Raw genomic sequence first — 27382 nt, 5'->3', positions numbered from 1 at the left:
GATCGATATGCATGATGATGCTTTCCCTATTTATGTCATGTCTGCGTCCGCGACGAATTGCGTATTTGGATCCAATATTTGCCAGTAAGTGTTAAAAATTAATTTTTAACGGAAGCGACATGCTATTTTTAGGTTGATATACCACAGGGAAACTTAGTATTCGCAATTTTGCGTTATTTTCATGATTTATGCCAAAATTATTCCTTCCTTTTTTTTCTAGATTTTGCGCCTGGTCCCACTACTTTCATTTGATGTCTCTAAGTCTAATTGTGGGTCCACTAAAAACTGCCCCCTTTCCTTTAATTTTATTTTTATTATACTTTTGTTTTCCCTTTAAAAATCTCCCTTGGCCCTGCCAACGTGTTCAGTTCCCCCATCTTATTTAAGATGGAAATTTTTTATGTTTTCATGAGCTAGTGCCTGTCTAGACAGCTGGCAGCCGTCTGTTTCGAGGAGTTTTTTAACATTTTTTAATTTTTTTAATTTCTCCTCGTACACAGACGGCTCGCTATCGTGCAGCCACCATTAGGGGACTTACAATGCAAAATCCCCCCGTCGGGGCTCTTCAATTTTTGTCTTTAATGAATCAAACTTATGAAAATTAACGCGACTGAAATGCAAATTAATATTCCCTCTTGGTAATGGTAGGGTGTCTGAAGCCACACTGAAAAGTGTCAGCATAAAACAGGCTAATTTAGGGGGAAATATGGCACATTTTTTCGGGGAAGTTCAGGCTACTAGTACTAGAAAAATGTGATCTGAATTGATTATTAACTTGTGTTTGGCATGTATGGAAAGAGAAAATTCAGGGGCTTCTTTTGACAGTAAGGACAAGTTTATATGATCATTTTAAATAAGGATTTAGAGATAAATTGCAAACCCTTATTTTTGTGTGTGTTGAGATTGCCATTTCTCCATGCGTTTTCTATGGGAAAATGACATTTCTGTTTTGCACAATTTTTTTCACTTTGTCGCAATTTTTCATTGTGATCTGGTTTCCAAATCTTTATAAAAATCATACCATCAGATAGAGCATAAAAAATCCTATTGGACTCTTTATGGACAAGTTTTTGGCATTAATAATAAATTTATAACAGCTCTCGGAAGCTAAAAATTTGGATTTGTGTATGTTCATTTCTTAACTACACAGTCTATGGCAGAGAAATGCTGAAAATTTACCTAATTTCATTCTTCTTTTTTGCAGCCAATAATTGGATTTTTTTCAAAAATGTTACATTTCTGTCAGTCTGAAGGTCATTTCTCTTCAAATTCACAAAGAAAATGTGATATTTTCTTGAAATAAGATAAATAATTTTTTTCTCCAGACACCCTACTCTTGGCATTAATTGCCAAAACACTGGGAAAATCAAGTTAAAAGGAACAAAAACAGTGACTTACCTCTGCTGTCGCGCAACTTCACTGCCCTGTTTTATCCGAACTTAATACACATAAACATATGGCCATTCGTCCCCTGTACAGATCGCGCTAGAACTTCGGTCTCTGTATTTGGTGAGTGAAGCCAACGGAGTTCAGCTGAACAACCAACATAATTAACATAGACCGAAGCTTTTGGTCTAGTGCCTGTCTTGCCTTCTTTAGTTTAGACGGGAATAACCGGCGTCGTTTCTGGGAATTTCTGACATTTGGGGTCAGGACAACTCTGATTCCTGACATTTTACTAGTATCATCCCCATTGGTGAGTGAGCCAACGTAGTTCAGCGGAGCAACCAAAATACAGAGACTGAAGCTTTTGGTCTATGCCTTCTTAAGTTATACGTGACCATATTCCATAATTAAAAGTTTTGTTTTAAACTAAACTTCTAAAGTAATTTAAATAAAACGTCATAATGACATGAATGACAAATGTTTGAAACATATTTTTGTTTACCTTGGCTTTTCGGGCTGGGAAGAGAGAGGAAGAGAAAGCAAAAGTGATATTGTAAAAAAAATCATATTTTTATATTTATTTTTTTTTAACTTTTATGATAACCCCCCCCCCCCCAAAAAAAAAAAAAAAATCCATTTACCAAACTCCCTTAAAAAAATCACCCTCTTTTGTTTGGCCAGTCTAGTGACCCTATTTGATCGATTTTTATGTTTGGGTGGCTGTTGCAAAAGGAACTCTTTCCAGCTTGGAATTTCTGCAATATATTTTGTTCTGAAATGTCTTTTCACAAACTCAAAATGACATTTGCATCAATAATGGTTGACTAATACTTGTCTGTTTTCAATTGCAATATTTTTCAATAGACCAAAAGCTTCGGTCTCTGTTAAATTGGTTGTTCCGCATAACTCCGTTGGCTCCACCCACCAAATACAGAGACCAAAGTTTAATAAAATCTTGAAATGTATTGCTATGTTTTGCTTTGCGCCATGCTTTGCGATTCGACAGATGACAGCCCCGGCCCTGCCCTTCAAATTTGTCTGCTCCAGTGTGCGGCCGTGCACCCATCGTGGCAAGACTTCTATACATGTACGTCCCCCTTTACTCCAGTAAAATTGAAAAATAAAATATGGATTTTATCAAGTCATACATGCATATAATTATAATATATATTATATATTATAAGAGATTTAGTAAGGAAAGTTAAATACCGGTACATACATGTATGAAAAAATATGGCCTTATTCCGTCAAATGTTCAGGTGTGTGCAGTTCCCAATGGCATCGATTTATTTAGTCAGAAAAATAATTCCACTGTACTCTTGGAGATTAGACTAGTCGTAATATCGGCTTAAAACTGGGCGTTGTGGCGTGCGCCTGTAATCCAACGTACGTGAGGAAGTTACAAATTGATGCAGAGGTTCGAACCCTGGTCACGTCTATCGGATGGTGCCATTAAAGGTCGGTCCCAGACGTAAATAATCATATCTGATTGATACATGTCTGACAAAACTTAAATACACACATTTCCTGCTCAAGGTGTGATGTCATCAATTTTCCAATTTTGCATTTCAGCATTTTTGATACCATATTTTGCTAGAGCATGATGAAATACCCCCACTACCGAAATTGGGTGCGAATCGGTCCATGGGGGCCGGAGATATGACCTCATGAATACATAATTAGTCCCACTGAAGTCAATTTATTGGCCTGGTTCCAAACTTTTAGCTCTTTTTTTATCCATTTTTATATGATTCGCTCAATTTCTCTGACATCCTTATTTTTTGTACATTTTGTCACTTAGGAAGTACTGACCAGTAGACCAGTGTCATGTCCTATCAAGGGACAACGCTGCCTTCTGTGGCGGCCATGTCCCAGAAGACGGAGGCCCCGAGCCAAGGGAGCAAACGAGAGGACTGGAGGAAGGCCAAGGAGTTAGAAGAGGCTCGTAAAGCTGGTACTGCTCCTGCTTTGGTTGATGAAGAGGGAAAGTAAGTACAGTAGCCTTAAACAAAAGGTGATTGATCATATAGTTGGTTTGTATCCTTGATCGTTGCACATAACTGTCAATGTAACCAAGAGCTTTGTGTTACCATAACCCAGGTATTCTGTAATACTCCATTTCATTTGGTAAGCTTTTGAACATAAACTGCCTGCCACTTTACGCTCTCTGGAAAGTATGTCATAAAATCTCTATGCGACCTTGAAAAATCAATATCATACATGTATAAAGCATGGGCAAATCCAGGGGCGGTATTCTGAACATCGTCTTCTCTCAATATTGTATCTTTTTTCAGAGATATGAATGAATCAGTAGTCTGGTGGTCAATGTCATAACTTTTGTCATTAATCTTGTTATAATTTTTTCCTCTTATTTTTAGCAAGCACAATTTTTTTTTTTAGAATTCATAAATGCGCATGATGATAACATTTTTGACAGGGTCCACCATTCATAAATTTTGTCATAATAAGTGCCATGCTATCCTGGTTCCTTCCATGCCCACTATGTCAAGCACAAATTGATATGTATTTAGATTAGATTATGGTATACATTTCACACATCATTCATGACTTTCCCAAAATATAATTTTCATGTTACAAGAAGGAATGTCCTACATATTTCTTCCACTTTTCCCCATTTTTTCTCCCACTCTTCTAAAAATCCTTCTCAGTTATTTGTCTGTATAAACTATAATTAAGCTTTATTAACATGCAGTCTTGCAACACCCAGCTACTGTATTGAGGATACACCCTATGTGTACCTGGGCCTTTCTATAGGTTAGGAGAGCTTTCACTGGGAACTAACAATAGTATCGAATGGGCTGTCTGTGAAACGATGGGCAGGAACTTGGAGAGATTTGATAGAGAGAAGACAATCTTCAGGATACAAAGTTATGACAATCATAGCGGTCTCTCAATTTTCAGAATACCACCACTGGATTTCCAAATTAGGGGGAAGGCACTGAAAAGAAAGTAAAGTTCAGCACACATTAGTTGACCACTATTTACACATGTATAAAAATTATGCTAAAAAGGGAAAGAAGATAAAACTGAAGCAGAAAAAAAAAATAGTTAATCGCTCTAAAATCTGACACTCTGCCTAAAAATATATTTAAATCAATCTGCTTCTCAAGAAGTAAAAATGATCGAGATAATTCTGATAAAAATTAATTTTTTTATTCCTGTTCTCTAGGGACATCAATCCACATATCCCACAATACATTGCAACAGTACCATGGTATGTTGGCTTTGACAAACCTACCCTCAAGCATCAGCGGCCTCAGAGATTCAAGAAAGATGTGTCGGCCATTAGTTCCTGGTACAAGAAAGGTGTGGAGGAGGTAAAGTTCTGTCAAAAACTTCTTAGCTATATAAAAGGGAAAGTCTGTATGCAGTACATTTACCGTATTGTATATAAGGTTTATTTCCAATTTGTCCAATTGCCAACTCGTCTACTATCATTTGGTCTACCATCAGTTCGTCCACTCACCGTATGGTCTACTTTCATTTAGTCTAATGCCATTCCGTTTAATAACCAGTTGGTCCAACAGCCAGTTAGTTCATATACCATTTGGTCTAATTAAACTAAAGTATTAATTGTGCAAAATGAAGGAAATTAAATGGGTATTAGACCAACTGGTTATTAGACGAAACGGTAATGGATGAACTGGTGATTAGACAATGTGATGATTGGACCAAATAGTTGTTAGACGAAATGTAGATGGATGGAATGGCATTAGACTAAATGAAGGTAGACCATGTGGTGAGTGGACGAGTTGGCAGTGGACGAATTGGCAATTTACTATATATAATGGGGGACTATTCGGTGTGGGATGTTTGTTACAAAAAACAGGGTAGGAAATAATTTTGATTTTAATGGGCTATCTTTATTTTCCACTTTGGGGGCATTTACAGAATTTTGGGGCTATTTTTTTTCCGTCATTTTAAGTACTACTTTTTAGGGGTAACAGGCAATTGTGCAGTAATAGCAAGTAATATCATTATTCTGCCATAATCAGAATATTGATTTTCTGAGAATTCTTGAATCTTGTTTGTGACAGATCTTGGCGTGACCTGGCGTGTGGTGAAAGAATATTCACCCCAAAGCATGCATGGGGGGATTTCAGTCAGACTGCAGGTCCCAAGAAAGTGGCTTCTTTCATCCAAGTGATATTCATGACTTGAGATGTTTTGCATATTTAATGAGCTTGATGCGGACCAAAACACCTCTTTTCATTCGGTCATTGCTGCTCTAATTATGCATGGAATTTCATGAATTTGGTACCATTGTAAAGAAGAAGAATCATTCTTTCAGGTCATGTGTTTGGATTTATTCAAAGATTTTGTAATATAGGTTAAAATTTTGATCTAAAATATGCTACAAAAAAAATATTTTCACCTGACAAAAGCTGCTTTTTTCACACTTTATTTTTGTTTGAGCCCAAATGATTTTTATATCATGATAAAGCTGAATATGTATGCTTTGAAATGATATAGGTTTCAAAATAAGAATCGGTTTAATCGGGTCAAGATCACACTTTTCATTTGCCAAGTACATAAAGCAGCTTGAAAACAAGTATACTGCACTCTGATTGGTCAAAAAGACCACACAATGGCAAATTCCAACGGTTCCAGTGCTTGGGTTCGTGGGAAGGTCACACTTCCCATGTGGTAATCTCCTCAAATACCCCGCGCCTGTTGTTCTGTGAACCTTATCCAGCCAATCAGAACTCTGGATTTCATGCAAGTACAAAATTTCAGAAATCTCGTCTTGTACCTTGGTGGGAAAAGTGTGATCTTGACCCGATTAAAAGGTGCCGCATATCAAAAGTGGCATTGTGAGAAAGTACAGAAGTTCAGCTTTATGGTGATATAGATATCATTGAGGCTCAAAATAAAAAGTTTTGCACAATTTGCAAAAGAAAACAGAGGAAGAAAATTCAGTTTTGAGGCACAATTTCAGGCCAGAAATTTACTTATTTAACAAAATATTGTATACAAAATAAATGACCAATATGAAAGAGTAACTTTAACTCTATCTGATGGTGCAATAATATTTCATTTAACTTGAGGTTAAAACAGGTAAATTCTTAGAGAAAGAAAATCTCACGAATCACGAGATTTTGCAAGGAGGAGGATTCAGCCACGAGATGATTTGGATGAATCTGGCCTTTTTGCTCATTAGCATAGGGACCTGCGGTCTGACTGGATTTTAGGGGCAATTTGGGCTATCATGAGGGCGAAATCGCCCGTTGCCCTCATGTATATCCAATGCTGCAAAAACTGCCACCGGACATTCTTTAAATCACACATCACTGACAGACCTTAAAGGACAAGTCCACCCCAACAAAAAGTTGATTTGAATAAAAATAGAAAAATCAAACAAGCATAACACTGAAAATTTCATCAAAATCGGACATAAAATATGAAAATTATGACATTTAAAAGTTTTCCTTAATTTCACAAAACAGTTATATGCACATCCTGGTGGGTATGCAAATGAGGAGACTGATGACGTCATCCACTTACTATTTCTTTTGTATTTTATTGTATGAAATAGGGAATATTCTATTTTTCTCCTCATTGGCAAATGAAACAACGATTAATTACCCCTGAATATATGGAATGAGCATTGTTTACTACTACATGTATATGATTTTTCAGTCAAGTTGATCCTTATTCATATTGTCAAATCTATAAAAAATGAAATATTGTATAATTCAAACAATAAAACACAAAATAAATAGTGAGTGAGGGACATCATCGAGTGTCTCATCCGAGTTGTGCATATCACTGTTTTGTGAAAAGTAAGCAAAACTTTTAAATGCCATAACTTTCTTATTTTACATCCGATTTTGATGAAATTTTCAGCGTTTTGCTAATTTGATTTTTCTCTATTTATTCAAGTCAACATTTTTCTGGGGTGGAATTGACCTTTAAATTTCAATATCATTGGCGGTCAAGGCCACTTTTGAGAGAGGCAATTTTATATATAAGTACAAATAAAACAGGGAAAAATTAATGAGAGCCCCAAAAGATGTCCTAGGCCAGCAAATGAGGCATTGAGACCAATCCATATGAAATGATGTGCACACTTTTTATTTGTGTTTTTCCTGATTTTCCATGTGTAAATCAATTTTATGTTCCTTTGTTTTTATTTTGCAACAGGGGTCTATGTCTACAAAGTTTAGGAAAGGTGCATGCGAGAACTGTGGCTCAATGACGCATAAGAAAAAGGACTGTGTTGAGGTAAGATTGGTTGTTCCAAGTGAGCTTGTACAAGGACCTTGTTATATGATATTGGTTACATCTTTCTAGCACTTAATATTTTATGTTTCTATTAAAGGATTTACATTGTAATTATTAATACTCCAGTCATCGGATCCTGACATGCCCTCACAATTTATGCTCTTTCTTCACTCCCTGAGGAGCATTCCAACAAAAGTTCCAAGATTCAATTGCTAGGCATACTACGTACATGTAGGCTTTTGCATCCTACCAGGTAACCATTTGATACCTGGGTGAAGAGTGGCAAAGTGTGGATTAATGCATTACCAAAGGATGCATGTCCACGATGAAATTCAAATGCACAACTCTCTGATTACATACAAGGTGAGAGTCAGAAACACTACATCACAAAAATTGTTTATATGTCATAGATTTTTTCTGAAGACCAGGGGTTTGTTTCACAAATAATAGTTATGAGTATTTGATTGTTGAGATCACTAATGATGCTGACATCCTCCTATTGGCAATGCAACCAACATGTGTGATGTGACAATTATACAACTTCTGAGAGCCACCAATTAGATTACATATTTTACTTAAATTCTCACTTTTATCAAGTCTATCTATACTCTATACATGTAGATCAGGATTTTTTTTTATATCTTAATTACCAGGGACATGTAATAGAGGTTTCATTTAAAAAATATGTATATCATGGGCAAAGAATTGCCTTTAATCTTTTGTAGACTAGTGAATTTAATAGCTATAACACAATATTATTCATAGACTACCAACCCGCCTCAGACTCAGTCTCTAACAAGTTCAAAGAGACGTTGATGTTGGTTTGTTTTTTCCTAATACAGAGACCGCGTAAAGTCGGCGCTAAATTTTCCGGGGAGGACCTTGCCCCGGATGAACACTTGCAGCCCAACCTCCACTTTGACTACGATGGTAAGAGGGATCGGTGGAACGGATATAACCCAGAGGAACATGAAGCCGTCATTGAAGAGTACGCAAAGATGGAAGAGGTAGGTGTGATTATGGAGTGCTGCGTGATATAAGGAAATTGTTAGAAAAATGTTTTGATTTTTATAAATTTGATAGCGGGTTTGTCCTCACGGGTATCAGAGCCCAAACTCCATTTTCATTTTGATTATACGTGTAAGAGGGATCGGTGGAATGGATGTAATCAAGAGGAACATGAAGCCGTCATTATTGAGGAGTATGTTAAGATGGAATGGTATCATAATTATTTTATTTCCGTCATTATTGAGTAGTATGTTAAGATGGAATGGTATCATAATTATTTTATTTCCGTCATTATTGAGTAGTATGTTAAGATGGAATGGTATCATAATTATTTTATTTCCGTCATTATTGAGTAGTATGTTAAGATGGAATGGTATCGTAATTATTTTATTTCCGTCATTATTGAGGAGTATGTTAAGATGGAATGGTATCATAATTATTTTCTTTCTCTTTTCTCACCCTAGGCCAAGAAACAGCTGAAAGCAAAGAAACTCCAAAATGAAATGATATCAGGGGATCTGGAGAAAGAAAGGGTATGGACATTTTAATTATTATTTTTGTGTGTGCACCAATTGTTTTTTTGTTATTTCAGATAGAAATATCGCCCATGTTTGCCATTCGTCGTCGTCGTCACAGCATGCTCTCATCAGAGCGTAGCTTCCCTTATTGCAGCATGGTACAACCGTCTGTTTTGAGCCATTCTAGTTGCTTTCTCCATGGTACCAAATGCCTCCCTCACTGTTTTGTCCCATTTACATCTTGGTCTTCCTCTACTACGTTTACCAGGAATGTGTGCCCCAAGGACCCTCTTCTCCAGACCATTGTGTCTCATGATATGACCAAAATATCCCAGCTTCTGTCTCCTCACATATTGCAGTAGCCAGTCACTAGGCACATTGAGCTCATTCCTGATGTCTTCATTTGTCCGTTGTTGCACCCAGGGGACTCTCAAAATCCTGCGATAACACTTGCTTTCAAAAGCAGTGATTCTTAGCTCTGCCTTCCGTTAGTAGCACCCAAGCTTCGCAGGCGTAGGTTGCAATGGGGAAGATGCAGGCTCTGAGAACTCTAAGTTTCATCTGCTTGTCCTCTCCTTGCCATAGTTTCTTCATGTTGTTTACTGCCTTCTAATGTTTGCCATTAGGTTATTATTATTTGATTTTTCATCTAAACGTGTAAAGCCCTCTTAATATTGCAATTCAACGCATATGAGTATACAGGTCAACTCACAGAGATAAATACATGTACATGTATATGGCCAAACTTGCTATCTCTTTGCATTATCCCTTTCATCTCATTTTTATTTCAATACAATATGAGACCGGCCACCCCCAAACCAACAACAAGTTGCTGGGGAAGTTTTTCTGCAAATAGCCATTATGGTAATTTGGTCTTCAAAATGCAAAAAATTGAAAATTAGCCTATTTGAAAGAGTAATTCTTCTGTTTAATACTGTCAAAATTTTAAGTTGTAAAGTTCAAAAGAAAGATACAAGGGCTCCTTTGAAACTTTTTTTTAAAGGAGTGTTTGGAAGTTTGAGATTGCATAGTGTGTACATCTCATGCTTGAATGAACGCTAAACTTTCAACCTTGTTTCTTCTTAGTATTTTTTAAAGCTCTTGATAAATAACTTCTACATTCAATCAAGTGTTTGTGAGGGTTATTGTTGATTAATTTGAAAGTTATGTACCATTTTAGGGTATGGGGTATGCTTTATAGGGCATGCCTTTTCCAGCTAAAAGACAATCTCAAAATGCATTTCTGGTGACTTATTGTTGGTTTCAGGGTGGATGAACTGATCCTTGCTCTTATTTCATGGAAACAATAATATGTGTAAACTTAAGATTTCGGGTTTGATAAATACAATGTAGTATTTGCGTCTTAAATTGTTATTCTTTGTAAATTTACAGGATAGCGACGAAAGTGATGCAGATGAGGATAAATATGCTGATTCCTTTGACATGCCTGGAACGAATTTTGACAGTAAAAGGTATGATAGCCACTTCAATCTTTTAATAATAGTTCTGGGCCCCGTCTTACAAAGAGTTACGATTGATCCAATCAATCGTAACTCTATGGAAAGCCATTAGTGTCATAATTTTTTTCTACAGGAAATGTGCACAATGTCATTTGTAAACAAAGAGAAGCAGAGTGAATTTTCAAGACAACGATGAATTCATGAATATACATCATAGCTAGAAAATATTTTGAACAAACATTGCATAATAGATGTTGACATTGCTGGCCGTCCATAGTTGCGATCGATCGGATCAATCGCAACCCTTTGTCAGACGGGGCCCTGGAGTACTTTGATTATTTTCACTCCCAGAAGGAGGGGAGATGGGGGGTAGGGGGTTTGGCCAACCTTCAAATCTAGACCATGGATCGTTGGATCGCGACAAACATTTGCATGGTGGTAGAGAATGATGTAATCTCCTATTGCAGTTGCGTAGGTAGATTTCACTAAAGTCCTGTAACTTTTTATATATGATGGGAATTAATATTTGCTAATATATTCTTGATATCATAGTCCTTACTCTTACTCACTAAATAAAGCTCTTAAAAATTGTACTTGAACAAATTTTGGTACCAAAAATCGATCTCTTTGTATTTGATTGTTTTGTTTAATTATGTATTTCTTAGTTTTTTCCTTATTTTTATTTTTCAACAAATATATTTTGGCGATATTATTTTGCTCATGTTCAAGGACTGTTATCAATAAAAGCTACTATAATTGTCACTCATTTATGAAAATTAGCTGAAAAACACATTTTATCTTGACTTTGTATAATGTACATGAAATTAACTATTGGAGCAATGTTGGGTCGGTTATGCACTTATTGTACATACATGTACATTGTAATGTTGCATAATTTCATAACAACATGTAACTGGACATCCAATATTTGGTCTCAAAAGTTACTTGTGCAAGTAATTAGCGAGCAGCATAGTAAAAAGATTCCGTGCAGTGAATTTATCACAAGAACATAAGTGTCAGGGGGGCATAATGCACCCTCCATCTATGGGAGTACATGTAGGTTTTACTTTTAATATAAAAGAAAAACTTGTTTCGTAGGAAACCATTAAAATAATGATTACTACTAGTTGCCAACTAGGAGTGGGCTTCTTCAGCATAATGTGCTATAACATTCATTCCCATGAGAGCAGGCCTGTAAGAAGGAAATGAAAGCATAGCTTTCATCTGTGCTTGTCCATTAAAAACATACATTTGTGTACCAACTTACAAAGTTCTGAGTTGGTTTAAAGCAATACAAAGCAGCATTTAATAGATGGTCAATATAATAGTGATTAACTTTTCATAATCAGCAATAATTTGCTCATATCGTATTACTGTGATGTATCAACATAATCATAAAACCATTATTGAACGTTCTATTTCTTTTTTCAATATGGCATAATATTGAAAATATCAAAAGATCGCCCAGCACTAGTTAAGATGTTTCATCGTGTTAATTATAGATATAAAATTTGATTGCAATTTGCTCTCATGTAGAATATCTGACAATGACGATACCTGTACTGATGACACAAGCAGTAGTAATAGCAATGCTAAAAAAAAAATTCTTATGCAACAAGCTATGTTTCATATGTTGCATGATTTATATGATTATAAAAAGAAACCTTGTTTTAATGAAATAAATTAATGTTTTTCAATTATATTTGTCTGATATAATTTAAGCCAATATGTTCATGAGAAATAAATCCAGAGAAATATATTCATGAGAAATAAATCCAGCAATGGAGGAGAATATTAAAGCATGTATTTTTCATTAAAACATGTAAACTAATTTCATAGTAGAAATCCTTCAACCTTTGGGATTTCCTCCTGTGATATGTGACCTACATGTACATGTAGAATAATATTTTGGAGGAGAGTCGGAAAGCTAATGGAATGCAGTGTAATTAATTTGAATGCATTCAATTTAGAACGGTATCAGTTTAGGAAGTTATCTGGCAGTGCATACACGTAAACCACTCCTATAATTATAGGATTAACCTGGAAATTCGTAAGAAATGCGCATTAGTCGGAAAGGAAAGATCTTCATTATATTCAAATTTATTTTCATCCGTCCTGTCTTGGCATTTTGTAGGATGATGTTTCAGTGTTATAATTTTGAGGGTTATTGAAATTTTTGTTTTGCTTGTATGGGAGTTCAGACTATAAGCATAACTATTTTTTCTACCAACACAAGAAATATAATACATCTTATTGTTAAGAAAGGCAAAACATGCTTTTGAAATGTTGATGAAAAAAAAACAATCAAATTTTGATTGTCTTCTTCAATACGTTACAGTATCAATTTGTACTGCATCATGTACACCTTTTTCGTTCTGAAATGCAAACCGAAAAAGATACAGAAATATTTGAAAACAAAAATTATGTGATTTTATTTTTTATTTCTCTTTGGTTGCTACCTTACACTATCATGTTTTCAATTGCAATGCATCAGATCTCACATGGCATGTGTTATGACAAATTTAAAGTTGGTGTTAGAAAACATGGATTCCCTATTCGGAATATTGCTAACATATTTTACATGTATGAAGAAAAATCAGATTAGCTTGGCAGTTTTCTGTCTCTGTTTTCTCTCCTTAGGCGAATTACAGTGAGAAACCTCCGCATTCGTGAGGACACAGCTAAGGTATGTGATACCTGCAGGTGTTTTTTGTTGTTGGGGTTTGGTTTTTTATTTTACTTTTATTTTTTATTTTTCTCAGTAAATGTCATCGAAATCAATAAGCTGGATGGAGCTCATTGTGCGCTGCCGCACGCATGACTGTGGGGGCGAAAGAAAAGCACTCCAAGTACACAATTAACTGTATGTGGGACCATACCAATAATCAAAGTACTCCACTTATGCACATGCACGTGCTTAGGCAATAGAAAGAAAGTATGGAACTCTGTGCAGGCATGACCTTTTGACCCTTAGGAGTACTTTATTTGGCCTCAAAAGAGTGTGTTTTAGCTCTATCCACCTATTGATATTGATGGAAGTTGTGCTGGATTGTTTTGATAGAATCCTTGTAAAGTTTATATTTTCTACAGCTTTTTGAGCAACCTTGATGGATGCTTGTAGTCACAAAAAATATCTTCTCAAATGATATCTTCAAAAATTCAGAACGTAAAAATTTTCAGCAGCTTGTAATTTATTCAAGTGAAATGATTATGAAAATGCAAGATAATGTTCCTACCTTGTTTGAATATTCATTATGGAGCAGGACACATTTGTATGATTCTTCTCATTTGTTTTGATGGAGAAATATGAATCATTTGATTTTAAGAGTCAAACATTTGCAAAGCTTCCTGTTATGTGCTTTTTTTTTTTTTTTTTAATTTGTATTTTCAAACTAAAATGTTTTTCACTTTTTTCTCTCCAATCCTTTGAACACAGTACTTGTACAACCTGAACCCCAACTCGGCCTACTACGACCCCAAAACAAGATCGATGAGGGATAATCCTTATAAAGATGTAGGAGCAAATCCCGATGAGTGAGTATATTATTGAACATTTATTAACTGCCCACCCCCCCCCCTGGAGGGGGTGCTGCAGGCGTTATGTCATCAGGCATTTTCTTCTCATTCAATTCAAAATGCTACAGTGGATCAGGGGACCATTTCATAAAGCTGTTCGTAAGTTAAGAGTGACTTTAAGAATGACTGGTGATCCTTATGGTAAATTATATTCACCATTAACTGTTCATTGACAATGGTTTAGCGCATAAGAAAGGTTCACCAGTCGTTCTTAAACTCGGTCTTGACTTACGAACAGCTTTATGAAACACCCACCAGATGCAAACTTGTTTGATGCATCCATACATGGAGGACAGTGAACTGAATGGGAACTTTGTGAGATATTTGAGGTCAAAGGTCATATATGTCATTCGATTGAAATATCTAATCATGGTAAATAAGGAATTGATCAACTTCCAATTTGGCTCATCTGGAATGACCTGGGGAGCATTGCATGAAAGGACTTGTTTGACGTTTTATCCAACAAAGTCTGTGTCTTCCAGCAGTTGCCATAGTAACAGTGCTTCTCAGCCAATCAAATTCAAGGAAAGTTGTCAGATCCAACAACTTATTGGAGAAAATGTTAATGAAATGCTCCTCTTATCTAATTTCTTAATCACTAGGCAAAAGGTCATAGATGTCATAGCTTATTCTGTAGTTGCAAAACCCGATATTTGAGGAGAAAAATTTTACAAATAAAATCTCTGAATGAAAAAAGCAAGATGCTGACTACAAATTCTTAAAGGGCACATTTATTTTTCCTTTGGTGGAAAGCCACTTATTGATCATGGGTTTGGGTAAAAAAGGTTTCAGGTAACTATTTTGTGCACAAACCTTTATGATAGCTTTGCAAGATAAGTATTCATATTTGTAAGGAAACATTACTTTCATATAGAGGGTGCTCATTCTGATCAGTGAAAACATTTCATGAAGAATCATTTGATGAAATATGGTATAACAGCCACAAAACTTATCTAAGATCAGCATTTTATCGCAATACTTCAATATCATTCACAGTAATGATCCTCTACCAAGGCTGTAGCAAAACTACCAGTTCTTGCAATTGACAATAACTAAAAGTCGAAGGATGAAGCACAAGGCATGAATTTGCCATTCACCTTGTGCACTGAACTAGAAATTCTATTTCTTGTTCATCGATGTGTGACCCAACAACTTCCGGTCTACTCATACCTCACACTCATAGCTAGTGCTAGCCTAGTTGCATCTGATTTCGTAGTGTGTTCTTGATCTCTTTATACGTTTTGAGGAGGAATCGTAAATCATCCTACTCGTGTCATCCCTTTTGCTGTATACTAGGCCTACTGTATACTATTCATACCTTCATGCTACCGGAGCTTACTGGGTCCTAAAAGTAAAAGACATCCAGGAGTTTTGGTTATTGTCAATAGCAAGACTTGATATGACACACCAAAAAATTCTGATTTTTATAGAGATGCATCCATCTATGAGTCTGATAATATCTTAAACCCCCAACATGGGAGTAGACGTATTTGGATTTCATAAATTGCCAGTATATAAATTCGAAGCTCTTTGTGGTGTAGTACCTTATCACTGCATTTACCAAAATAAGTATTACAAGTTATATGAGAAAAATATGAGTGTGCATGCATCATCTTTAGTTTGACAATCTGACCCTGTAGTCATTTGATTTTTAAAGATTGTTTGAACTTCATATTAATTATTGTTATTATTCATTCTGCAAAGAAAATACAAGTAAGAATACACTTCAGTATAGACAATACATGATAAGGAATATCAACTATTGGAATGCCAGGGACAGAAAAAGTTAACTAAATTACTGTGGCATAAAGCCTCCTGTCCCAATGCCAATGGTTGATTTACAATATATAGAAATAAATAAACTTTTATAAAGTACTAGTAATGTAAAAGGGGTGTAACATGCAACATCAAAAACAATATGATGTGATAAAGAAAATATAAAAATATATGAGCAAATTAAAGACTGACTTAAACTCAAGGTATCTAGAGCATTCTCTTGTTCTTAACTTGCTAATTATGATATGCATTTGCAAATACATGTACACATCAAATTTTAATCTCTTTCTTTTTTACAGTCTAAAGTTTGCTGGAGATAATTTCATAAGAGAAGGAGGTGACACAGTCTCTATGGCAAAAGCACAGAGTAAGTTGATATTAATGATTACACTGGGTGATTTCAAGTCGACTAGTGAGTGACTTCTGGACCATCTTCATTTTATGTTTGGCGTTATAATCGTGTAAAAATTGACCTAACACCAATACCAAAAGGTCAACACTGAACTTGAAATCGCCCACTGTATCTAGGCCTGCATGGTGTTTGATATAGCTGTTTTTATTGTAGGTTATAAATTACTTTGCAATTGGTGGACTGTTCTTTTGGGGTGTTGGCACAGCTTCTCCATCAGTATCATTCATCTGCTTAAGTTCAAAATGCAATGTTTGGAACACCAAGAAACAAATAATTTGCATTGTAGGAAGAAAAAAAAAGTTTTTTTAATGTACAGTGATTTGTTCCTTCGTTTATTTGTGTACTGATCTGTAAACCCCTGGGCCCGTTGCATACAAGTTAACATTATGGTAACTTTGACATCCAATGGTAACTTGTATGGGATCCTTGATTTGATTGGCTGTTGATCAGCGTTACCATTGTAGTTACCATTAGATGGCAAAGTTACCATAATGGTAACTTTTATGCAACAGGGTCCTGGCTTTGCATTATTTTAGCAGGAGGCAGTAGTCTGGATTCACGGACCCTCTTGATATTAAAACAATAAAATACATCAAAAATTAATTATGTTTTGGCATTCTTTTTGGCATCTGTTAAAAATTTGAAAAGTAATATTTTTACCAATCGGTTGTCCCTGATCTACTTGTTGTTGACAGTGTTTGCATGGGACGCATCCAACCGCGGTACCGATGTCCATCTCCAGGCAGAGCCAACCAAGCTAGACCTCCTTCATAAAGAATTTGGCAGCAAGAAGGAAAACTTCAAGAAAAGTCAGAAAGAGACCATACTCGAAAAGGTAAGCTTCCTCAGAGCCTTAGAAAGCAGGGGCAGTATTCTAGACATTATCTTTTCTTGATATTTTTTTTTCTAAGAGATATGACAGAATCGGTATGCTGGTGGATGTCATTTAGATGACTTAGACGCCGTTCTCACTACATGTACCTTCCTAAAACTAGTTTAACGTGTAATGAGAACGGTCGAAGCGATTTCCTAACCGGTTCAGAAAACCACCTCTCGTTGTAGTTTTCAACATCGCTTTGCCTCGTTAAACTGGTTTTAGCGTAAGTACATGTAAGGACACATCCGTTCTTCGAGAAGCCATCTTCGCACATATTGAGCGCGCTACTCCACACGGCAGGTGTAAAATGCCTACACTGCGGTTTCGAATTTCGCGCAAAACGTGTCACCCCACTGAGAGCGTTTCCATAGCAACAAGATCGCTTTGCGGGAAGTGATTTTGAAAACCACTTTAGTGTGATCAAATGGGAACGCTAGCAAAGTGATCTTCCAAACTGGTTTCCTGACCCGGTTTCCAGTAAACTAGTTTTAGAGAACGGTGTCTTTGACGCGCATCATTCCATTACAAACAAGCAAAAGATCGGATAAAATTCATGACAGGGTCTAGCAGTTGTAAATTTTGTCATTTCTTTCAGTACCATAATATCCTGATAACATGAGACTGTATGTCAAGCACACAGTAAGTTTTGCTCATCAGCCATAACTATTTTCAAAAATATTTTTGTCATGCTTCAAGTAGTTAGGCCCTACATACTCAATATTCCCCCTTTTCTCTGTTTTTCCCCACCAGAATACCATCCCATTTCATGAGGACTTGTTATGATAACAAACGCATAATTTTCTATAACAGTTTAACTATCAGCCAATCCAATCAATTCCAGTGTTTTGCAAATTTGCTATTATAACAAGTTTTATGAGAAAGGCAAGGGGTAGTTCGGCATTTTATAATGTTTTGTAAGTTGAAACACAATTCAGACTCCAGGGTAGGCCAGAGTCAGTCGTGCGGCTTGCCATAATTGGTCGTGCAGCTTGCCATAATCTGATAAGAGTAGGTTCAGGTGTTCTGATGAAAGAAGTGACAGGAGCACAATTTTATGTTAATAGATTCTACCTGAAAGGTGTTATTTTCCATAGTTAATTATGATTATTTTATTATTTAATTTTTCAATATTAGTATTTAATATGCTCTATTCTTTGTTTATATTTGAATGTGTCACCATGTTTTATATTTGTGTTTGTTTACGAAGGGCCCCAACGGAAACCAGCTTGTTGCTGATTGGGCTACCCTTCTTTAAAATATTTGAAATAAATAAATAAAGAAGCGATATCTGTCAGTTTCTGACATGTTGGAATTCTGAATTCTGACTTGTGCATTAATTGCCTCTGTGATGATATTGTTAGAATTAACCTTGATTCCAAAAACTTTCACATGAAATCATTGTTTGCTTCAATGACTTGTTCTTAGGTTTAATCTATTCCTTAATGTTTTTTTTTGCTTTTTTCTCATAACAGTATGGTGGTGAAGAGCACTTGGAGGCGCCCCCTAAGCAGTTGCTGCTGGCTCAAACGGTAAGTCAGATTTGAAAATAAAACCTCCCCCACACTTTACGATATGATGCTCTGCAACTTTAGAAATACATGTGAATAATGATACAGTGCAGTTCATTAAAAGTACACACCAAGACCTCGGAAATGTGTTTCTTTTGTCATTGGTATAATCGAGAAAATACATTGTACTGACGTATGAGCAGTTTTGTGTTCATCCATGATTAAAGGCATAAGTTAATGTTAAAGACATGTATTAAAAAAAACTAAAGGAGATATGAAACATGTACATGGATGCACTTCTATCAACCTAAAACCTTTGAAACCAACCCCCCAAAAAGAGAAATGCTTTGAAACATTATAATCAAGGATTTTGTGTAATTTCTATCTTGCCGATAATAATGAAATACATAAGTGTACGTGATGAAATTAAAAAGGTGTTTCCGGTCACTTTATATTTCACTTTTTTGAAGCACCAAATAATGATTTTGGATGCGATTTTTTTTTTCTGTGCTTCATTTTTTTTAAACATATCACAGACACAGGTGACAAGTGGGACCTTGAAGCTCAAATTTTAAAAAAGTCAAATCAATGTTAGCCAATGTCTTTAAAGACTTATACAGCCTTTATTTCCCATGGGAGGCTGATAGTTTACGTATTTCAATACGCACTGTACATGTATTAAATTGTCATGAATTTGAATCTTGAAGTACACAACAGTGTTAAAATTACACGGGGGCTTGGGGCAGCAATTTCACCCCCAAATACCCAAAAGAGCCGTGGAAACTAAAAAAGGAACCCTGTAAAATACCCATTTGTTGCAGTGTTTAAGTTTGTCCCATGTTACAAATTTAGGCTGTAAGTTGTGAAAAGTATCCCCGAAAATATAAAATTAATGTTTTGCCTGGTATGCAAATAATGTTTGCTTGCAAGGAAGATGGTGAAATCTGTCCATACTGGCCTCTTTTTTTCAACCTGAGGCTGTGACCAAGAGAGGATTAAAAAACACGTGTGAGATTTGAAAGAAAGAAAAAATTTCATTTTTTTTTTCATTTGTTTTACCAATTAAAATCTATTATTGAAATGGATTGTTTAAAAACTGAAAACCCCCAAAGCTACATATAATTTGATTTTCCAAATTCACTGTTTTTCTTTTTATGCATACAGTAGTCAAACATTACTTGATAAATAATGTACCTACATGTAGAAACAGAACACTGGTACATGTACATGTATATGCTACAATGTTATAATGTTCACTTCGCCCACATCTACATATTTTCCAGATATTACTTGTTCCAATGTTGTCAAATCCATTTCTGTCCAGCAGTGTCTTCTCCAGAAAAAATGATGGAAGCAATTGATAGAAAATGTTATTAAACAAGTACATACCCATACAAAACAATATGAAAGTGGATGACCTAATGCCTCACAATCTTATAAGAGAGATATCAATTCACTTGTTACAACACACAGCGCACATTGAGGAAAAACACAACTTTTTTAGTCGAATGAGACAGTTTAGTATACCAGTACCCTGATTGTACTACTGCATGTACATGTACCCGTGATGAAATTAGATAAAGGCCCGTATTCTGAACTCGGGTGAATTAAACCATGGTTTAAAGTTGTGGTTAAGCTATGGATAGCCAATTTGGGCACAAATCCCTAACAGTACACATTCAATTTATTAAGTCATTTGTCACCCAAATTTTTCGTAATTGTCTGGGAATGATAACTTGAAGTAAAATGAAACCTTTGGAACAAAATCGTTTGTGTGAAAAAAAGAAAATCAAAGAAACAGAGCAATGAAAGTTCAAGAAAAATAATATGAAACTTATGAGCATTTTAATTTAGATCATTATTGCAATGTAGATCCTCCTTTTGGCAATGCGACAAAGATTTGTGATGTCACATGTGAACAACTTTCCCATTGCTTTTGTGTATATTTCACTTAAAATGCCTCTTTTATCACATCTATCAGTAGATCATGAATTCTACTATATAGTCTAAAAGGAGGGCTTGTAATACAGATTTTCAAAGAATATATTATGGATAAAGAGATTGTATCACCATAAGAAAGAGCAAAATGAAGCAATTTTGGGAGTATTTTATAGTCCATCAAAGGGAAAGTTGTTCACATGTGACATGACACATATTTGTTGCATTGCCAATGGGAGGATCTCCCGAGCATTTGTGATCACAATATTCAAATGCTCATAACTTTCTCATTATTTATCAGATTTTTCTTAAACTTTCTTTGATCTTATTCTTTTATTTTACTCTTTCCACTCAAGCCCACTTGTTCCAAGGGTTTCATTCCCCGTTAAGTATTTTTCTTCATTATGAAACCAAAAGGAAACAAAAAAGTAAACATAGGAAATGTACAATATACATGTAAACAGAATTTTTGAATTTTAACTCCTCATTATTTTAGCACAGAGTTAGACCGTAGTCTTAAGCCGAGCGCACACTATGCGATCCGATGCGACAAAATTTCCTAGTAAGTCGCATTTTGCATTAAATGTGACATTTCAAAGAAGCAAAATTATTTTATTTGAATTTCGGCATAATATTAGGAATAATAAAATCAAAATTTTGCTTTGCGGCAAGCTCTGTGTGTGGAGTAAAGTCCAAATCAGCTTCAAGTCGCAGGCGATAATGACGTCATTGCGATTTGGAATTGATTTTGCTTTTATACCTACAGGGAGGCTCGAACTTGACTCAATTCCAATTTCAGTAGTCCTATCACAAATCTGAATTCTGATTGCTAAGATTTTATCGGTTGGAATGTTCATATCAAGTGTTATTGCAATTTCTTTGAAATTTGGATCGCAACGGGCCTTATTTTTTAACCTGACTCAGAATACAGGCCATGGTTTTCTTGTTGACATGAGAAACAAATTTTTTATAGACAGTTAAATAAAATTTCACAAACTCTGCTTATTTTTAATTTCTATCTTAAGTTGACATTATCAAAATAGTACGAATATGTTATGTAGTTGGAAGGCTTCACATAAATATTCATTAATACATGTAGGATTAACATTTGTCATTATGATGAAGTTGGTGCATCATATTGCTATGATCGAATTAAGTCTGCTTGAGACATTAAGCTATAATTTTTGAAGTGATAGCAGATATCCTTCCAACTTTCACTAATGAACTTCTCTTACTCGGCCTACATTTAGAAATCCTCTTATTTTACTGACCTGATTACCACATGAAACAAATATGTAATTTAATTTGACCTATATAATTTGCATGAATGATATATTGGGTTTTGTTATATCATTCTTGTGTAGGAGGAATATGTTGAGTATTCAAGACATGGTACTGTTATTAAAGGACAAGAGAAGGCTCCAGTCAAATCCAAGTATGAAGAAGACGTCTTCCTGGCCAATCACTTGGTAAGTATGACAACGCTCTAGGTGTAATCAACGCCCTCGCAATTCTTAAGTGGTTCCATCATAAGAGTAGAAACTTTTACATTGACAAGTGTTTTGATGAGAGGATTTTTTTAAATCAAATTGCATTCCTTAATTTTTTATCAAAATTGATAATTCAAAATTGATAATTCACTTTGATGTCTTCATTATATACTTTCATTTACCTATTATATTTACCATCCTATTTTTGTGTGTGTACTTTATTACATGTATGTAAATATATATTTTTTTGTTTTGTTTTAAATATTATTGATAGCATATTCAATAGGAGAAACAGTAGAAGGAATAGTAGTAGTAGTAGTAGTAGTAGTAATTTGATAATGTTTTTATAAGCACTTTTTTCCTTGTTTTTTTAGTTTTTCAAATAAAATATGGTTCCAGCTTTCAATTAAATTGGATGTGACACTTTCTAAAGTCATATTTTGCCATTGCAATCTCTATTAAATCTTGTCTTTCAGAGTGTTTGGGGGTCGTACTGGAGAGATGGCCAGTGGGGCTACCGCTGCTGCCATTCGTTCGTTCGAGGCTCGTACTGCACTGGGGCAGCGGGTAGGATGGCTGCCACAGAAGACTCCGTCATCCTGCCTTCTGAACCTTCTGACGCCATCCCCAGAAATGATGAAGAGGAGGATGATGAGCCTCAAAAATCACTTGTGGAGGTGAGAATTATTTCAAAATTCCCCTATTTTCTCTGTTTTATTAACCTAATTACTTCCTTGAATATCTAATGCCTATCATATCCTTTTGTCAAATGGTTTAATGATCTCCCCTCCTTCTGCATTGAATTTGTAACTTGAAACACAATATCCTACCACCATGTTTCTCAGGCATCAATGACATTCCTTGATTTTAATTGGATTTCCATTTTTTCTCCTGATAATGATCTTGATTTTCCATGATTATGAATAAAGTTATGTTGAAAAAAAAGATTTGTTGTGGCTGAATTATTTTTAGTCAATGTGAAGTTTTCGGAAGATTGATCATGTGGTTTGAAGACTCTTAAGTGAGCGATTTTGGGTGCCAAGTTTTTTTGCATGGTTTCTGTCGCATTGCATTGTGTATGTGGCATGGGAGGAAGGCAGAAGTATGTGAGTGGTGTGGTGGAGTTGATTTTGGCCGAATTGTTATGATGTACTATTTGGTGTGATGTCATGGTGATGTCATGTGCGTGCTTGTATTGGCACTGGAATTGATGGAAATAATCTAACTTTCTCTCATTTTGAGGACTTCCGCATTATAAATAGACCATCCTATGTCCATAGCCAAAATGTTAAAAGCCCTTTTCATATTCTGAACCAGGCTCTTTACAGTTTAGTGCCATACATCATGTACAGTAACTGTTTGTAACAATGAAACCACTATTGTGATATTAGATTAAATTGATGCAACATATAGATATGCTATACAATGTAATACAAGTAAGTTAGCTTTTCTATACATAATTTTCCTATGAAATGAAAAAAAAAATCCCATATCATTTTTCCTAAATATAATTGTTATGAATGCATTATCTTGCAGGCTACAAACAATATTTAGTCATCAAGAATAAGAAAAAAATAGAATCTCCATTTTAATTTACATATATGAATTACTTTATGCGCTTTGAGCACTTTACAGAGTGGATTTGGCGCTTAATAAGTCACATATATTGTTATTATTATCATTATTATTGGAATTTTTTTATTGAAATTCATTATTGGTTCACATTTTCAGCAACATAAGGAAAAGCTAGACTTAGAGAAGGAGAGGAAGAAGGAAAAGAGGAGAAAGAAGAAAAGGAAACAGAAGGAGCTGAGAAAACAGAAAGAAAAAGAAAAGAGAGGGAAGAAGAAAAAGAAGAGGCGACATAGCTCCGACGAGTCAGACTCTTCAGATTCCAGTAGTAGTGAAGATAGCAGTGAAGAGAAGGAAGAGGATGAGGAAGCCATACGGAAAAAGAAAATTATGGAGGTGAGGATGACGCAAATATACTATGAAATTTTCTTGATTGGATTCACTGAGATGTTTTCAGTTAGGCCCTAGTTTTGTCATATCTGTAGTTAAAATTTGGGGAGCATTAGTGTAACAGCTCTGTATTTGAAAAGGGATGGTCATCATGTTTTTTTTTTTTTTTTACTTTTGTTTTTAAAGTCTAGTCAAAATTTACGTCGGGTTGAACTTCCCCTTTAAATGTGCGTGAGAGAATTTACATCTACTAGTAGTAGGTTATTCATTGGATCTTTACACCAGGAAAGGACTGTTTAATGTGCTAAAACAATGAAAACTCTCCTCTTTTAAACAGGCTTTTTCACGATGCAGATTTTAAAACTATTCTTCACTTTGTGACCTTTCAATATCCACCCCACATCTTTCTTTTTTTTTCAGTTCATTCTATCAAACTCAAAAGTCATTTTTAGGGCCAACCACATGATGAACCATGAACTCTCTCATGTATAAAAGTCATTGAAGATGAAGATGTATTACTACCCCTTATTCATTGGTGTAATTCATCGATATCAATGAGCTGGATGGAGCTCTTTGTGCACTGCTGCGGCAAAGGAAAAGTACTCCAAGTACACAATTAACAGTATATGGGGCCATACCAACAAGTAAAATGCTCCACATTTGTACATGCAATAGAAAAAAGTTTGGAACTTTGTGCACCCTTGACCTATTGACCTTATGGAGTGCTTTTTTTTTTGCCTCAAAAGAATGCACTGTAGCTCTATCTACCTATTGATATCGATTGGTGTAATTGTCTTCCCCTTGGGAATTGGTGAACACATGCTGGAGTTCCTTTAAAAAGTGAGCTGACCCCATCAGGATGTAGCTAGGAATGCTGATGGGTGGTGCAAACTTGTACATGTAGGCCCGTATTCTGAAGTCCGGTTTAACTTAGACCATGGTTTAACTCCGTGCTAAAATTATGGGAAGCCAAATGTTTCAAAATTTTGTTTACAGTGAATGCTTCTCATGTTTACTGTGCTCTTTACGAATTCTTTAATGGTGAAGACAACTGTCATACTTATCCTTTCCCGGCAATTAATAATGTTTTGGGAGTCAAATGAGCTGATTGAACCTCTACTGTTATAGATTTTTGTAACAACTGGCTTTCCATAGTTAAACCACAACTAAAAATCAGAGTTTATATAAAACCTGACTTCAGAATATGGGCCGTAGACTTCAGCTACATTTGTAGCTTGTTTATACATAGCAGAACTTTTGCTTTGCTAGCACCACTAGTGTTTTTGGACAGTGTGTGAGCTCTCTAATTCTATGTCATTATGTGATTCTATCATGCATGATCAAAATCCAATGACATTCAATTGTGTTTTCTTTATCATCAGGCCATGAAACGCCAAGAAGAGCAGGAGAGGGAGGTCGACCGACTTCTTGCCATGGACGAGAGGAAGAGACCGTATAACAGCCTCAAGTCGTACGACAGCGTGAGGCAACCAACGGAAGAAGAAATGGAAGCATATAGACTCAAGAGACAGAGGATGGAGGACCCGATGGCCGCTTTCCTCACAAAATATTAAAGAACAATCCCCATGGTATCGGCAATCAAAGATGGTCTATAGTGCCAGCCGTCTCTGGAATTCGACACCCGTATGATGTTTGCCAAGAAACAGATGCTGTCCATCACCCAGAGTAGAATGGTATTTCATGAGCAATACATGTACATGTAGATGCTATTTTAAAGAATTTTCCCTGCAATATTGGAGGTCAAAGACGGTCCAGCATCAGCTCTCATTGGGATTTTGACACCTTAAGGATGTTCACCAAGTAACATGTCTGTTGCCCAGAGTGGAGCTGAAATTAATGGCCAGTAGATGCAATGTAATCCTACATGTATGTATATTCTTCACATTGCCTCATATGCTAAAAATCATCTCACTACCATTGCACCAATGTAGCCTGAATCATGCAAAAGAATATCTATCATTCGATTCAATGAGAGAGATTGATTGTCTGCATCTGAAGATGCAGGCATATTACAGGGATGTCTAGTGCCTCTCACAAGGCCGTTGTCAGCACACTGTTTGAATCAACTTCCCATAATATTGAAAGATGATTGGCTGACTTTGAGCCATGGAAGACCTCATGGCTGCTTTTAGTTTATAGCAATGTATGAAAGATTAGTCAATGCAATATTATTGGGAAAGGTGTGAAGATAGTGTTTTCTTGCAAAATACTGAAGAACAATCACTGCAGTAGCAGCTACATGTAGTAAGACATGTGAAACTGAACGGACACTTTCTTCATTTTAGAAGAAAAACTATCCCAGGAAAACCTGATGGCCACTTTATTGAAGAAGAACCTCTGCAATATCAGTGCATACATGAAGGAATACTGAAAGGCCACTTTCTTCAAATAAAAGAAGAAGAGCAAGAAATTCTTGTGGCGGCCTTTCTAAGAAAATTGAAGAAAAGACCTCTGTAATATCAGTGGGTACAAGATAGAATACTGAAAGGCCTTTTTTAATCATAAACTGAAAAATAATCCCTACGCTTACAGCACGTCAAAAATTGGAAAACCTGATGACCACATTTCAAAGAGAATATTGAAGAACAACCACTGCAATATCACTGGAAAAGAAAGGAAGGTTTGAATGGTTGATTTCAAAGTACTGATATGAAACAACTATGTTCGCACTAGCAGCGGGAATGAAGTGAAAGACCTGGTGGCTACTTTCCTCATAAAACGTGAAGAAAAAAAATCCTTGCAATAGCAGCAGGTGAAAGATGGAAGACTTGGGGCCCATGACGCAAAGCTTAGCCTTCATCGTATAATTTTTTTTTAATGATTGATTGCATTGACTACAATGTACAATTAATCTTAGAAATCAAGCGTACAATTAATCTCATTAATTTCTTATTCAGTCTGAATTATGTTCTTTGAATTAATGAAAATGGTAACAATTGGTAATACATGTACATGTAATACCCAAAGCGATTTTTTTTTCCATCAAGTTGATCAGTTTTTATCAAGTTGACCACTACAATATCTTTCCGTGCTCTACCTTCATAATTACTCATGTGTATTTCCTAAGAAGATCCAATTTCCTCTTTGACTAGAAGATTCAGTTACGATATACATGTACATGACTGTAACAATTTCTTCCACCCTACGTCACAGAAGTGTCGATAAATGTTCGGGGTTTTTTTACAAATAAATTTTTAATTCGTA

The 27382-nt window shown here is 35.6% G+C and overlaps 1 protein-coding gene across 1 annotated transcript; it reads left to right on the top strand.

Annotated features, from left to right (window-relative positions):
- On the top strand, positions 1–27382 carry LOC129273702 (pre-mRNA-splicing factor SLU7-like). Its single transcript, XM_064107297.1, has 16 exons — positions 1–84; positions 3188–3374; positions 4577–4724; positions 7552–7632; positions 8475–8639; positions 9105–9173; positions 10551–10630; positions 13259–13304; positions 14055–14152; positions 16270–16337; positions 17078–17217; positions 18732–18788; positions 22070–22174; positions 22672–22872; positions 23927–24163; positions 25540–27382. Exons 2-16 carry the CDS (start codon positions 3214–3216, stop codon positions 25729–25731), a joined length of 1848 nt encoding a protein of 615 aa, XP_063963367.1. The 5' UTR covers positions 1–84; positions 3188–3213; the 3' UTR covers positions 25732–27382.

This window comes from Lytechinus pictus, chromosome 12, assembly GCF_037042905.1.
Source record: "Lytechinus pictus isolate F3 Inbred chromosome 12, Lp3.0, whole genome shotgun sequence".
Classification (NCBI taxonomy): Eukaryota; Metazoa; Echinodermata; class Echinoidea; order Temnopleuroida; family Toxopneustidae; genus Lytechinus; species Lytechinus pictus.
Note: the sequence above shows the minus strand (reverse complement) of the source record. Positions and strands in the feature narration are given on the sequence as shown.